The 16,058-nt window shown below is 41.4% G+C and overlaps 1 protein-coding gene across 11 annotated transcripts in view; it reads right to left on the bottom strand.

The window, feature by feature from the left end:
* The window catches only part of LOC103482151 (kinesin-like protein KIF20B), a 63,020-nt gene that overhangs the window by 36,329 nt on the left and 10,633 nt on the right, over positions 1-16,058 (bottom strand). For all 11 annotated transcript variants that reach the window (XM_081600252.1, XM_081600253.1, XM_008438127.3 and 8 more), the window contains 13 exons: positions 15,835-15,954; positions 15,628-15,766; positions 13,731-13,915; positions 13,608-13,650; positions 13,282-13,427; positions 5,916-5,988; positions 5,349-5,460; positions 5,202-5,273; positions 4,987-5,133; positions 4,746-4,908; positions 4,081-4,365; positions 3,862-3,956; positions 3,674-3,794 (listed from right to left, as the gene is read on the bottom strand). In XM_081600252.1, the coding sequence (XP_081456378.1) occupies positions 3,674-3,794; positions 3,862-3,956; positions 4,081-4,365; positions 4,746-4,908; positions 4,987-5,133; positions 5,202-5,273; positions 5,349-5,460; positions 5,916-5,988; positions 13,282-13,427; positions 13,608-13,650; positions 13,731-13,915; positions 15,628-15,766; positions 15,835-15,954 (1,701 nt within the window). The remainder of the gene's footprint in view (positions 1-3,673; positions 3,795-3,861; positions 3,957-4,080; positions 4,366-4,745; positions 4,909-4,986; positions 5,134-5,201; positions 5,274-5,348; positions 5,461-5,915; positions 5,989-13,281; positions 13,428-13,607; positions 13,651-13,730; positions 13,916-15,627; positions 15,767-15,834; positions 15,955-16,058) is intronic.

Genomic DNA, 16,058 nt, shown 5'->3' with positions numbered 1-16,058 from the left:
GCCTTTGACCATGTCTAACTTTTTTCATCACTTAGAAAATAAGCTCAAAGAAAGATAAGTTCTGTGGACATGATGTTAGCAAAGTTCGCTGTACAGCAAACTTTTTTTTCATGAAGAAATGCAACATTTCTTCATAAATATTGCATTTATGAAGAAAAAAAAAGTTGTCACTCACTGCGCTGAATTATTGTGCAGAGGTGTTGACTGACGTGTCGTATGTATTGGACAACGCTGTGACCTGTCGTGAAATCTGGTGTAAGCATGTGAGATCTGTCCAGGTACACGCAGAAAACGGATTAAAGGCCCGAGAGATAACAGTAAACATTGTATGATGATTTAACAATGATTATGGTTTGTAACAGGTTAAAATAACCATACATATGCCAATGAAGGAATGTCTGTAATATGTAATCAAATGTATATGTTCTGTACCTTTAATCAGCTGAGTGTTATAATGCATTGTGGAAAATAAGGGTTGAATAACTCGATTATGGCATGTTAATCAATGATTATTAAAGATTAAGAATAATGTGTAAGGAAGGGAGATCATGAAGTAAAATGTTGATTATGTTTTGGGGAAGACAAAACTCAAGATGAGTCACTGTATGCTGAGCGAGGGTGGGGCAGAATAAGAAACAGATGGTCAACGAAAAACAAGGGAGTGCCTCGATGAGGTAAGGAGGCAGAAATGAGTCAGAGGCTTGGGGAAGATTGGGGCTTTCCGCAGACAGTGCCGCAGGGAGCAGGCGCTGAGGTAATGCAGCCCTGCCGCAGTGAGCAGGCGCTGAAGCAATGCAGCCCTGCCCATTGGACCGCCCTGAGTTGAGAGCTTAAAAGCTGAAACACAAGGCAGAGACGGGGTTCTTTGTCCCCGGCGCAGAAGAGGAGCCAACAAGAGGAAGCAGGCTAAAGACCAGCGGAGGACTACGCCCCGGGACCGAGGAAAAAGCTCAAGGACTTCACGCCGCCCAAGAAGGGACAAGTTCCACCGGCCACCAACCCTGGTTCCAGATCCGACCAACTCCTCTGCCTCTACCCAATGCTCTCAACCCTGCCGCAGCCGACTTGGAGAAGAGACGGAGGTCATTTAATGACAAAGATTCTGCACGTTCGAAAGACAACGGACCGCTCTGCTCCGCTTCTCTTCAGAAAGGGAACTTTGCTCCGGCTGGACAAAGACTCTGACCAAGGGCATCTAAAGATTACAGCTGCTGAGAACAAGAACCATCGGGTATGAGTTGACCTGCTTCCCCCAAAGCCTCGCTTAGTGAACTTAGTGACACAGGTTAGGGACAAAAATAAGGATAGGGTGTGGCTGATTTATATTTGAATCTGTTATATAATTACTTGCTTTGTAACTTTTGGGAAATTAACCTGCCTGTTATATGCCCCTGCTAAAGCTTGCTTAATAAAACTATATTCTAAAATTCCAATGAGAATTGTGAACAGCGAGTTTAATTGTGTCAGTCTTAATTATTGTCGGTTCTCCTGATTATGGTAAAGTCAACATACATGATTCTAAAGATAGGGTGGCTTTGTGTTTTCCTCTGGTGAGTGTTAAAATAATGACCCTGGGACTTAAATCTAAGTCACTGAACCTAATCTAGCCGTTAACAAGTGCCGTTACATTAGGAGAGGAGCTACCGTTAACAGGAGTGGTTGTAGGGGTTATGCAGCTGTGAGGGCTACTCAGCTGATTGTTCCTCAACTGTAAAGGGTCATAACTTCTGGATTGAAGGTAGTTAGAGCTAGACAAGTCCTTTCCGACCCCAGTTTAAATAGATAATCCTCCACAAACTATCGCTAGGGTAAGACCCAAGTTTTGGGGATTTTCCGGACCTGTTAGACGGAGAACTGGGCAGTAGTGAGTCCGAAGAGTTGTGAGGAGTAGGCAGGACTTACTATTGGGTAGTAACAAACAGATTAAAGTCTGCATTAAAGAGATGCGACATTCACGAATGATTCGATTCGTAAATGTCGCATTCACGAATCGAATGCGACATTCGATTCATTCGAATGAGACTCTTTACTAAGATAGGACTGGAGCCTCACTGAGAGCCACTCTATGTTCCTGTAATGCTCTGCGTACACCGCAGTAGCTATTATTTAATTATATACAATAATATTTATTTAATTAGCGAATAAATAAAACAAGAATGGAAAATCAAGCAGAGAATGCTCATTGCTCTTAGACTGTTTTTGTCACCTGTCGTGGCAGACATTACAGCACTGTATGCTGACTGGCTTCATACAGCGCGAGAGAGGGTGAGAACAGTCACGGTGTGCACCTTGTGCTTGGTTAATTCTTGCTTTTTGCTACTTGGTCAGTGTTCATAGTTGAGCGTTGTTTACAGGGCATTGCCTTACTTGGTATGTTTAATGGTGAAGACAGGTAGTTTCAGACATGAGCGATATGGGCAACAGCCCAGGGGGTTATCTTTTTAGGGATGGCATGAGACCTCCGGGGATTGTAAGATGTAGATGGAAGCAAAGCAGAACAAAGAGTTTGAATTGATAATAATATTGGTTAAATTAATTTCAGCTCTAAGTATTTAATATCTTGGTGTTTTTATGAGAATGTGAATCTTTCAATTTGAGAAGCAATTTTGATCGTATTTCACATTTTATTGTGTCATGTAGCGCGGTCTTTGTCTTGACTCTGTCTCGACTTCCCTTGGTCTTGGTCTCGAACCGTAAAAGGTCTTGGTCTTGTCTCGGTATCGATACACTCCGATTTTGGTCTGGTCTTGGTCTCAGGTTAGATGGTCTTGACTAAAACACTAGGTTTAAGTATTGTCTGCAATGTCTTCCAGTAACATAATTACCCAGTAATATTTTACATTTCCTGTCAGATTAACATCCAGGCGCCCCGCCTGCACTGAGGCGGGGCACGTTTTCTGGGGAAACCCTGAACTTTAGTCGTTTTCTGTTCAGCTGGAGAAAGTTATGGTGTCAGGTACAAGTTAAAAGTTATGATCCATCAGTAGGATGATCACAGAGTTTCTTTATTTTCTGTGAAATTTTTAATTGAGTCTTATTGTTTAACTTCTACAGGTTTTTCCTTTCATGGTCAGAGTTTCTTATTGAATATAAACAAAGCTTCTACAAAAGGACTGGTTGTGCTTTAGTCCTCAGGGAGAAAAATTTGAATCTGTAGGCGAGTCCTCAAAGGAAACTGGCAGCCTGTCAGTAAAATCCTGATCGGAGAATCTTGGCTATTCATTCTAAAGGTAAAGGTAATTTTATTTATATAGCACATTTTCAGTAACAAGACAATACAAAGTGCTTTACAGGATTTAAAAGCAAATACAAACAAAATAACAAACCAAAGGAAAAGAATCTAAAATAATCCTTTTCTGGGTTAAATAGGGGGTACTCCACAGTTTCTAGTAGGTAAACTAGTAATATTGGTCTAAATGGTGAGTACTCTTCAGTTTCTAAAAAATAAGCTAAGACGAATTCATCACAGCCCAACATTTAAACACCCCTGACATACATGCTAGTGTGATTAACCTCCAGCTGATTGAACCTGCAGAGGCTGATTCTAATCATAACTTCAAATATGCTCTTCTTCTGTAGTCGTTTGTTCTCTGATAAAATCTTCACCTGGTGAACGTAAACCTCAACCCAATGAAATCCTGCAGAATGCAATGCAGGGAGTCAGTTTTCTCACCATGCAGCCATCATTGCTGGATGTGGTCAGGTCGACTGTTTTACCGACAAGGTTTTTTAGGATCTCCATCCTCTTCTCAGCGCGCTCCTCCAAGATCTCCCTCTCCTTCTCCAGACGCTCGCTGCCAAAGAGAAGAGCTGCATTATAACAGGACCTCATCAGCAGCAGGCAATCAGAGGTAGCCTCACCTGTAATCTTTTTCCATCTTGTTGAACAGCTCCATGAACTCAGAGCTGACTTCTTCTCTGATTTGAGCTTCCAGAACCAAACGGAGTGCCGCCTCCTGATCAGACACACACACACACACAAACACAAGTTTGTAGTCCATTCTTTTGTGCTAAACCATAAAATTCAGCCCAAACCTCAACCATTACCCAAAACTGAACAAGCAACTGAAAGAAACTCACCTTCACCACTTCCTCCTCCATAGTCTGGTCCCCATCCTCCTCCCCTCCAGTCTCCAGCACTGTTCCCTCCATCACACTTTCTTCCTCTTCCTCCCACTCCTCATGGTCTTCAGCCTCCAGGACATCTTCCAGGCTCGTCTCCCAGGCAACAAGCGAGCTCCTCCTGCCCTGGTTCAGCATGTTTCTGCGCTGGTCAGCTTCATTGATGATGAGAGACAGCTCCATTGCCGACTTGTGGCAGGCGCTGTTGTCCAGGGCAACAGGCTGGGAGGTAACCGTCACCACCTGAACAAGTAAGGGGAAGTGCTGCTCAGACATGTTTAAGACATGTGTCTTAAACGTGTGGAGGTTATAGGAGCACCACTTAAAGAAATTCAAGTTATGTCAAAAACAACAGGATATAATCAATCTAAAATACAACTACAATCTAAACCACAGAAAGATATAAAAATATATAAAACTCATTATTCTGATGAAGAGTCATTCCTTGAAATATTACCTTAGTGTCACACCATGGTAATGTTATACTATGTCTTGGAATTTTTATTACTAGCAGCAGTAGTATTATTATCATAAAGAATCCTAATAAGGTCATATGACAAGTTGCAGATGACGGCAACTTGTTTGTATTGTATGAAGGGGGTGTGCAGTAGTGGGAGTGGCACCTTCTGAGCCAGGGCGGAGAATTTGAGGACGTTGAGCGTCTCGTCAAAACAGGAGGAGTTCTGGTTTATGTTGACCACCATGGACACGCGGCCAGAAACACAGAAGAAGAACTGTAGGAAGTGGGTGAGTTTGGACTCCCTGAAGGGAACGTGATGCTGTAACCTGCATGGAAACGTCGGACTGAAGCTGCTATGCTGCAGTGCAGTGACATCAGAACAGCATCGAATACTGGGATCGTACTTGGCATTCTGGTTGAGCTTCATGGCGTTGATGCACTTCCCCAGCGTCAGCAGGGAACTGTTGATGTTTCCCGCCTCTTTTAGGCGCTCTCCAGTGTTGTGGGTGCGAGAACAGCGTTCGGAGCCAGCCAGGTCGCAAAGAGCCAGCCTGAACACAGAACACGAGTCAAACCGGGAACAATACCTCTGGAATGGAGCAAAGGGAGGACGACTCACTCGCTGACGCCGAGGACTCTGGGAACTCCAACATCATCAATCCGGAGGATCCTGATGGAGAAGATGCTGTGGCTGCAGAAATAATAAACGATCTAGGTCAGCGTTCACATCTATGCATGCTGCAGTAAACACTGGAGTCACATTGACCTTCTGCTAGACAGATTGTTCAGTCTGGTAGAAGATAGACTCTGGTTCCTCTTCCCAATCTTCATTACTTTGTATGCCTCCTCTGAGCTGTTCACCTGGATCCAACGCAGGTCTGCACAGAAAGCAGCGGTCAGCGCTAAGAACACTGACCAAACCACAGCTTCAAAAACAAAAGGATGCTGTGCAGGGGTGTGGGAGGTTATCAATAAAAGCTTGTGCGTAATCTTTATACCTGACTGAAAGCAGGAGTAAAGAAAAAACCTGGAAGATTTAACCGGAGTTGTGAGGTTTGAAGCTCCCCAGAAAGTCAGCATGTTTGCCTGCAACCAACTTCCAGCTCAGAACTCCTGCAGTCAAACTATTCACCATGCTGAGGGGATTATAAGGATTCTTCTCCCCTTTCAGGATTTGTATTAAACATTTAAACCTAACATAGCTAAGGTCCCAAAGCATATATTCACTAGTTAAATAGTCCATCAGATTAATCCATCTCTGTTGATAAATTATAGAATGAAAACATCAGCAGCTGAATCATCAGATTCCAGGTTTATCTGGAATCATTAATACCTTTTATGAAGGAGTTCCCTTTAACGTCCTGGGACAGACGCAGCACCGTCCTCTTGTGTTGTCCGCTGGGAACCTGAACGCCACACACAATGACATCATCAATTATGTTCTAATTACAAGAGAAGAGTGGAGGAGACTGGTGACCCAAACTGGTTGAGCAGACAGGAATTACAATTAAATTAGAGTACAATAACAAACATAATCAACAGTAAATGTACATGTTTGTTTAATTTGTAAGCATTATTTTTTTATCTCTATTAACATTTAGAATATAAAATGCTTTTGTTCCCCAATTGTATCCAGATCCTAAGCCAAACTTTGGGAGGACATCACCATCTGGAATTCAAATTGCCTCAGTCTGGTCTCCACACATATTAAACCAGCATGAAAAAATGTGAAGCATTTAAACCAACTCATAAACTCCAGACAGAAACTTATTCCTTTACAGATCTAGGGCCACACAAACTCTAGAAGATATTCAATTCTAATTATACTCTTGAAAATTGAAATGATGGTATCAATTAGAACACATTTTCCACATGTGGACAATAAGAGCAGTTCAAGTTGGTCAATCTGGCCAAATAGTATGGGGGAAATTTTCTGCCATAATCCAAAGAGCACACATTTTCTGTTTGAAAACAGGATTCAAGGTTTTCTCCAGAAAACTTGCTAAGCTTGATGGCCGGGGTGCAGAGGCGGTCTATTGGCGGTCCACCTTGATTTTGTATTAATGATGCCAAGCAGACAGGAAAAGTAAAAATAGTACTGGGTAATTATGTGTTACGGGAAAACATCACCAGTGAAACGCTATTTAAATCCACAGCTAGTCTTAAAAACAACTAATCAAAAAACACAATTAAAATGAATATCAATTATTCGCACTTCTGTTTAATCCAAATTAAGTCAGGTGCACCAGGCCTTCAGGGACCCATAAATGCTAATATTTTAACATAGTCAACAGATATATAAATGTAGCATTAGTTTATCGAGATTATCAACGTTGCTAAATTTGATTTAATGGTTACAGCATACATAAATTAAACAATTTAAATTGGTTAACATTTAAATTTAAGATTTTAAGGAGCTGGCAAGTTTACTTTGTAAAGGTTCAAAGCACAATATTCATAGTTAGATTGGTTTGTTGGGACTCAGAGTAGAGCCGCTGCTCCTCCACGTCGAGAGGAGCCAGTTGAGGTGGCTTGGGCATCTGGTAAGGATGCCTCCTGGACGCCTCCCTGGTGAGGTGTTTCGGGCACGTCCCACCAGGAGGAGGCCTCGGGGAAGACCCAGGACACGCTGGAGGGACTATGTGTCTCGGCTGGCCTGGGAACGCCTTGGGGTTCCCCCGGAGGAGCTGGAAGTGGCTGGGGAGAGGGAAGTCTGGGCCTCCCTTCTGAAGCTGCTGCCCCCGTGACCCGACCCCGGATAAGCGGCAGAAAATGCTTAACTTAGCTTAAAGAGTTAAGAGTGAAATAACTTTTTCTACATAATGAGAGTAGCTCCAAGAACTGCTGTTATAAGTTTTAAATCAATTGGATAATATTTGAGGGGAATAGAGCGGGGGTGCATATTTTGGCAGGCTGGAAATCCATATTGCCCAAAAATGCATCCCTGTGCTAACTTTGAGAAATAAGGAGTTAAAAGTAAAATAACTTTTTCTACATAATGAGAGTAGCTCCAAGAACTTCTGGTAAAAGTTTTAAATCACTATAATAATATTTAAGGAGAAGAGAGAGGGGATGCATTTTGTGGCAGGCTGGAAATCCATATGGCCCAAAAACGCATCCCTGTGCTAATTTGAAGAATTAAAGAGTTAAGAGTGAAATAACTTTTTCTACATAATGAGAGTTGTTCCAATAACTGCTGTTATAAGCTTAAAATCAATAGTATAATATTTGAGGGGAATAGATAAGGGATGCATATTTTGGCAAGCTGGAAATTTTGCCCAAAAACGCTTCCCTGTGCTAATTTGAAGAATTCAAGAGTTAAAAGTGAAATAACTTTTTACATAATCTGAGTAGTTCCAAGAACTGCTGGTATAAGTTTTATATCGATAGGATAATATTTGAGGGAAATAGAGAGAGGATGCATATTGTGGCAGGCTCAAAATCTATATTGCCAAAATATGCATCCCTATGCTAATTGGGGGAAATAAAGAGCTGAAAGGATTTAATCTCTTCTACGTAATGATACTTGTTCTCTGAACTAATGCTATAAGTTTCATATCAACAAGACGGATGCGAATATTTTCAGGCTCATAAATTAAGTTACATTTCCTCCTACATTAACAGACTAGAAGTGAAGCATGATATAAAATGTTCTACACAATGGCTCTCTGTTGTAATGCTTTTGAGCTATTATGGTATCAAAAGACAAAGCAGAGAATTTCAAACCATTTGCGGAGAACGTTTACAACACGGACTAAAAAAAAAGTTCGACTCATTTATGTCAATAAAAGTGTAAAATCCGTATTTATTTCAAATAATTTGCGAAATAAAACCCACCGTATTAGGGATTACATTGTTGAGAAACGTGATAATGTTACAAATATCTTTAAAATTTCCTCTTCGGTCATATTTTTATCCGTTTCCTCGTCAATATGCGAGAGCTTAGAGCGATGCGCGCTCCCGCGACAGGGGATGAAAATTTGGGCAGGCGTGCTTTTCTGGGCATAACACCGGAGTTAACCGTGGCTATAAGCTGCTTTCTTCCAGCTGCTAAAGTAGTGGCTCCGCTTCAATCCGTAGTGATCGACTCCCTGCAGCTACGCAGCGCCGCTATTTCCCTGCTTGGATCTCTGAGTAGCTGCCTCTCAGACTGCCAGGATCTCATCGTACTCTCAGTCTCTGATACTCTTTGTCTGTTACTAATAAGAATGATCGATCAGCCATTGTCATCATGGAAATCCTCACTGCGCCGCGGATTCCTGCTGGGGGTTTTTCCTCTTCGTCTTCCTGCTCAAAACAGCGCTGCATGCTGCGCGCCCGCTTCGGATGTTATCAACCCATGTTCATTCTTCAGGTAATCAATCCTTTATATACAGAACAGAAACTGCTAAGCTAAAAACTAATTACGAAGTGAATGCTACCAGTTGAAATTTGCATTAATTTTGTAATCTCACTGCTTTTGCAGCTGCTGCGTTCGCGCCGCTGCTCCTTCCGTTTCTCCGTTCTGCTTCTCTTTCACGGTTACTTGCGCAACTTTACTTCGTTTCTCAGCAACAAAATACAGCCCATTGTTACAGCCCATGAAGATTTTACATTTCCAAAAACACAGGAATCTAATGTTTCGTTTCGTTTTGTACGTTTGGAGTCTTGCTGCTACGTCGTAATAAACGACGTTAAAAAGAGCTATAAGGCTATGGACCCCTATGGTTTAACAGATCGATACTCACGGATGAAAAATCGATACTTTCCTAGGGCGGAAAATATCGATATATATCGCCGAATCGATTTATTTATACAGCCCTAATGTGCATCGGCCTGTCACGATAACAAATTTTGCTGGACGATTGATTGTCTAAAGAAATTATTGCGATAAATGATAATATTGTTTCAAGACCTTTTGACACTGATTTAATGGAAATTATTAATAATACATGCGATTTCCTGATATTTATTTTCAAAATAACACGCAACACTGGAACTGATCAACTAAATAAAAACAACCAAAAACAAAATAAAATGGATTCTCAGTCTCCATTAACAAAAAACGTACTTGAATAAAAACTAAACAACATAAAGCCAAAGTGGAAATAAATACTGCATTCAACCAAAAGAGTGCAGATTATGAAGTCTGTATTGCCCTTCAGTAATCTCTAGATTTAAATGGAGAAAACCAGCACATCCGACTACCTAATGCAATAGTTCACACTACACCATTTTTTGCCCCTATTTTCCCCTTATGACAATCTTAGATCGTTGGCCCAATCTAAGAATGTCGCTGGTGATTTCGTAACCGATCCTCCTGCGGTGTGGGGTGGGTTACGGTAGATTGTCGTGGCCACTCCGATCTAAATCAGGGGTTTTTCCCCGACTGGCTGAATGTGGCAGGTAGCCAATCAGAAGGCACGGATTTTCCTCCTGCTTTCCGAGGGGAAATTACGGAGGGGAATCCCAAACAGCTGACACGGCGCAACCCTCCAGGGACATCGGAGATGATATGTGGAAACAACATTAATATTTATTTAACGTTTCGTGCAAATAATATAGAAATGACAAGGGGAGGAGTTGGAGCCAAATTGCTATCGCAGTTGATGAACCCGGTAGGTTTTCAGCTGTTCTTTGTTAACATAACTAAATAGGTGTCGAGAAAAGTCGAGCTCATCCCACTTCCCCATGCTGGAGATTTTAGTTTAATAGTAATAATAAATAAAATTACCTTAAAATTAATGACATAGGTGACATCAAGACCCAACAGTAGAGTCAGACGGTAATAAAATGAATCTGGTTGTGTGTGTTGTTATTATGTCCTGCAAACTTTGCTTTAATTCTACTTTTTTCTATTTAATCATAAAAAATCATAGTCAGGCAGAAAGAAAGTCATGAAACAGGAAAAGCTGGTTTCCTTAATAAAGGGGAAGTTTCTGTCTTGCATCAGGCTAAAAATAGTTCAGACCATTCCTTATTTTAAAGCATTAAAGGTTTTTAAAGAATAAAATCTAAACATTTTGAGAGATTGGATAAAACCCACAGTAAAATACTTAAAATAATGACTTATAATTATGCCAATAATTAATATTGGTTTAACCAGTGGTTGATGTTGGTTTGATTATAAGAATATTTACACTTACTCTCACACTTGTGGAAGTACTTAAAGGTGAAACAAGTAACTGTAATTTGGTATCAGATAATTACAATAATGGATTATTATTGGGTTCTTTTCAGAAATGTCTAATAACTCACCTTATGATTATAATAAGAGTAACTAATAAGTTATGGTTATTATAACATTATAAATGAATGTTAAATCAGAGAAACTAAAAGGTTATAAATGTGATTTTGACATTGAACTTGAAAAGGTGTAAAATGTTGTAACTGTAATTAAAGGTCACTGATGTTGTGTTGAAGGTAGATGGTAGGTGGAAGGTCAGGGGAAAATAGGAACTGATAGGAGAACGGAGAAGACAACGCCTTATTGCTAAACTTCAACTTGCCTAAGAAAAGGTTGGGCAGGAAACAGAGGTAGGAGGAACTATTGAGCAACTTGGGGACATTAGAACAGAGATCCGGTCATAAGGTCTCCAGGGTGATGGAGATGAGATCATCTGTCCAAGCAGTCAGCCAATGAGACAGGCACAGCAACAAAGCTAGCCAATGCAAACGCACCAAAAGGTGGATAAACCCTTTATAAGGTGGGTGCAACAGAGGAATCTTTGGTTGGATCCTTCAGGCAGCTTCGAGCCAAGACGGAGATGGACAAAGAACTCTGCAGCTGAAGAAGAGCCGGGGCCACAGAACCGAAGACTGTTCTGCACATGGGGACCAACCCGTTAGCCCCGCAACATGTGGCTTCAAATCGCACTTCTCTCAACAGCTGGGTTTAGACTCCCAAAGACAAAGACCAAGGCAAAGATGAAGATAAAGACAAAGATAAAGACAAAGGCAAAGAGGAAGAACTGGTGTGTCCCTTCCGTGGGACCAGAAAGATCGTGAGACAAGGAGAAGGGAGCTACAGAGCTGCAAGACAAGAAGCTGAGGACCGCTACGCGCATGAGGAAGTCACCCTGAGGCCCGAGACCTGCCGCTCTAAGTCAGTACTCTTCCTGTACTGGGAACCTCCTGCTGCTGCAACACCTTCTTCATCATCAGGCCAGTTCTGGGGTTCAAAATGCCAAACTCTGTCCGTCTCTCTCAAAGTTTCCCTTTTTTAGTTCTCAGTGTCAGCATTAGGGAAAGATAGGCTAGATTATTGATTTTACTTATTTGATTATTTCTGCTAGTGAATTAAGCTGTACTGACCCTTGCAAAATTGCCTTACTAATAAAATAATTAGCATTAAGAAAATCTAAAAGATGTTGTGGACATTCAATTAATGAGTCACCTTAAAGTTCTTTGATGGTTGTGAAATAGCTATGAGGTTTGATTCTGAGAGGAAAAAGTAGAAATGTTTTATAGGTTGCTTTTAGCCAAAACTAAAACAACACCCTTGGGACTCGCCCGAGTCACTAAAACCAACCTGGTTCAGTAACAAGTGCAAGTTGTAATAAAGAGAAAGAGCGACCGTTAACAGGTGTGCTCTGTGAAGCTAGTTGGTTGCAGGCTACTCAATCTGGCTAATTCACAGGGTGAAAAAGGGTGGGACATCTGGAGGGGGAGGTCGTTAGAAACCCGGCTAGTCTTTCTCGACGCCAGCTTAAACAGAGTTTACTCAGTTCTGAACAGGGTAAAATCCCATCAGATTTAGAAAACTCAAATTACCCGTTAGATGGAGAGCTGGCTGCACATCTCCCTCCTCTGAGAAGAGGAAGTAGAGTGAGAGAGAAGGGGGGGGAGGTGTTGCGCAACAACATAGGTTATAATTATTTTCATTCAGCTAGGACTTTACGCTGACTCTATAGCCACATGCATCACAGGTAGATTCTAGTAAAGCATTGATTAATGCCTGATATTAAAATTAGTTAACTGGACTTGCAGCCGTTATTTTGTGCCCATGTGGCTGGACATCATACGGCACGACGAACCCGATCGAACCGTTATACCTAGGATTTCTGTCGGCTAATGTGTCTCTCAGGGTTTGAAAATGGGCCGACAACTCGTGTAATGTGCGCTGGACATTAGACTAAGGAAATGAGGACGTGAGGGTCAGTGGCTAGCACCGGAGCTGAGCCTTTTTCATTCCGCGTTATCAACAGAAAAAAAAGGCAGGAAGAGACGATAATTAAAATGATCGATAGGTTTTTCTATCGTCCGATTAATTGATTTATCGTTTATCGCGACAGGCCTACATGTACATATAAATATGTGTAGTTTAATACATATTATTCAATATTAATCATTGTTTAACCATCTTTGTTTCTCTATGATTGTATTATTTTGTGTTTTTATATTTATATAAATATGTATTGATATTACTAAATATTTTAAAAATATGACTGGTTGTGTGCTTTGTAAAATATTGCATCCAAGCCATCTCTTGAGATTACATTTCACACAGAGATAATGTAACCGATGCAAAAGCAAAAGTTAAGAAGAAAACTGGAAGGCAGAGCAGCAATCTAATCACACTGAAAGCCTGAACATGACTTTAATCAGATGTTCAATTTGTTGTTTTCATTTGGAAGAGTTTAGTCATTTTATCAACTTCTTCTTTCTCAGCTTCTCCATGTACTTTACAGTGCCCTTTGAGCTTAACACCAGTTTGCTACCTGTTCCAGTAGATCGTGGATGTTCTCATTGTAGATTTCACAGAATGAGACCCAAACAGAGAAGCGAATAGTTGACGGAATATCCAGACAGAAGTTGTCTGCCTCAGCAACGCTGCTCATGCTACCATCGCTGCCGACGGAGGAGCCTGGACACAAAAACACAAACAGGTTACACTTTGCTGGCTCTGAAACAGAGATGAGGTAATGGATACATTTAAAAAGTGCAGAGTGTCTTTGGCTACTGTAGCTCTTTCATGGCACTGGAAGAAACCTTGAAGTCATTTTGGATCTCGTGGAATAATCCAAAATATGTTTCAAACACTGACCTTCAAGTGAAGCTGATTTCCCAGTCGTCAGACTCTTGTCGCTCTGTAGATAAAAAGACATGAGCACATCTTAAGAAAACCTCCTGCTTAGTCTGACTCATGATGACAGAATTCATGTCCAACCTCTTTCAGCAGCCTCAGAAGGTTCTTCTTGGTGCTGATCTCTGCTGCCTGCTGATCGGGGGTAAGTCTGCTGAAGTCTCTGCACCGCTGAGGCTTCAGATCTCTGCGGCTGTACAAATGTCCCTTTATGGTGTTAAAGATGACTGCTAGAGACCTGGGAAGCAGCCCAGAGTTGTGGTCTGGTCCTAAGAGACAGACACGTGGTCAGAGGGTGAGAATAGGAGTGCACTGATTGCAGTAGGCCTGTCGCGATAAACAATAAATCAATTAATAGCACAATAAATTAAACCTATCGACCTCATTTTAATTATTGACTTTATCGTCTCTTCCTGCCTTTTTCCCCCCCTTTCTCTTGTTTATACTGAATTAAAAAAGGCTCAACTGCGGTGCTCTCCACTGACCCTCCCTTCCTCATTTCCTTAGTGTAATGTCCAGCGCACACGACACGAGTTGTCAGCCGATTCTCAACCCATTTTCAAACCCTGAGAGACACATTAGCCGACAGAAATCCTAGGTATAACGGTTCGATCGTGCCGTGTGGTGTCCAGCCACATGGGCACAAAATAATGGCTACAAGTCCAGTTAACCAATTTTAAAATCAAGCATTAATCAATGCTTTACTATCTACCTGTGATGCATGTGGCTAGAGTCCGCCACATGCATCGGACTGACTGAATGAAAATCATTATAACCTATTTATGTCACGTTAATGAAGAACAGCTGAAAAGTTACCGGGTTTATCAACTGCGGTAGCAATTTGGCTCCAGTACCTCCCCTTGTCATTTTTATATTCTTTGCACGAAATGTTGAATAAATATTTATGTTGTTTCCACATATCATCTCCAATGTCCGCTGGACTTCGGGTTGCGCCTTGTCAGCTGTTTGGGATTCCGCTCCGTAATTTCCCCTCAGAAAGCGCGGATTCTGCTCTGCGCTTTCTGATTGGCTACCTGTCACATTCAGCATTAAGCTCCCAGTCGGGGAAAACCAGATTTAGATCGGAGCGACCACGACGATCTACAGTAACACACCACACACTGCAGGATGATTGGTTACAAAATCACCAGCGACAATCTTAGATTGGCCTACATTATAAGATTGTCATAAGGGGAAAATAGGGGCAAAAAAATCGTGTAGTGTGAACTATTGCATTAGGTAGTCGGATGTGCCCATCTTCTCTATTTAAATCTAGTGATTACTGAAGGCCAATATAGTATACAGACTTCATAATCTGCACTCTTTTGGTTGAATGCAGAACTTATTTCCACTTTGGCTTTATGTTGTTTAGTTTTTATTCAAGTATGTTTTTTGTTAATGGAGACTGAGAATCCATTTTTTTTGTCTTTGGTTGTTTTGTTTATTTAGTTCATCAGTTCCAGTGTTGTGTTCTTTTGAAAATTAAGTGTACATGAAATCGCACGCACAACGTCATTTCCATTAAATCAGTGTCAAAAGGTCTTGAAACAATATTATTGTTTATCGCAATAATTTTTTAGACAATTAATTGCTCGGCAAAATGTGTTACCGTGACAGGCCTAGATTGCAGTTATATGGCCAATTACCGATCTTTTAAAAAGCTTAATCTGCTGATTCCGATTTTGGTCGATACCATTTTTTTTGTCTGAAATGTTGCTCAATATACCAAGAAAGTTGTTGAGTTGGCAACAGTGGGGTCACTATTGTTAATTGTAAACGTGCAGACATAACTTGGAGGGCTGGTCTGTAAGTCAAACTTTTCTCACCGAGAGTAAAAGAGGGCAGTGGTTGATTCTTACACGTTTGCCAAGCTAGATAAAATCAGTGGATAAGTTGGTGATCTCCATAAATTAAGGAAATTGGCACAGATAAATTGTCTCACGTACAGTGGAAAGTCTGGCCAGCTTAATCTATTGCTCACCGAGGAAGGTGAAGGTTTTTCCAGCATTGGTGACTCCATAAGTGAACACCAGACAGTTTCCTCCCTGCAGAGTATCCTGGATCAAACCACGAACTGAACCTTCAAACACAGTCCTCTGACTGGCTTCGGGGCCAAACACCTAAACAAGACAACATTAAGAACACAAAACACCTCCTGACCCCAACTGCACAGGAATTTCACTGGTACCTGTGTGAAGGTGAACCTCTGAGCAGTCTGAGGGAGAGACTTGTCACCCTGCCGATTCGGCTGACAGAACCTGGGAGCTCTGAGGACCACAGAGTTGGAGCCCTCAATGGTCACACAGTCCTAGAGCAGAAAACACAGCTGCTGAAGTCAAGCTTGGGCACAGAACCCAGGTTATCACTAGGCAAAAACACCGACTCTTTTATAATCAGAGCTGGATGGGACAG

The sequence above is a fragment of the Poecilia reticulata genome, chromosome 19, assembly GCF_904066995.2.
Source record: "Poecilia reticulata chromosome 19, P_reticulata-male-v2, whole genome shotgun sequence".
NCBI classification, from domain to species: domain Eukaryota; kingdom Metazoa; phylum Chordata; class Actinopteri; order Cyprinodontiformes; family Poeciliidae; genus Poecilia; species Poecilia reticulata.
The sequence above is the reverse complement of the archived record's forward strand: the minus strand, read 5'-3'. Positions and strand labels throughout refer to the sequence as shown.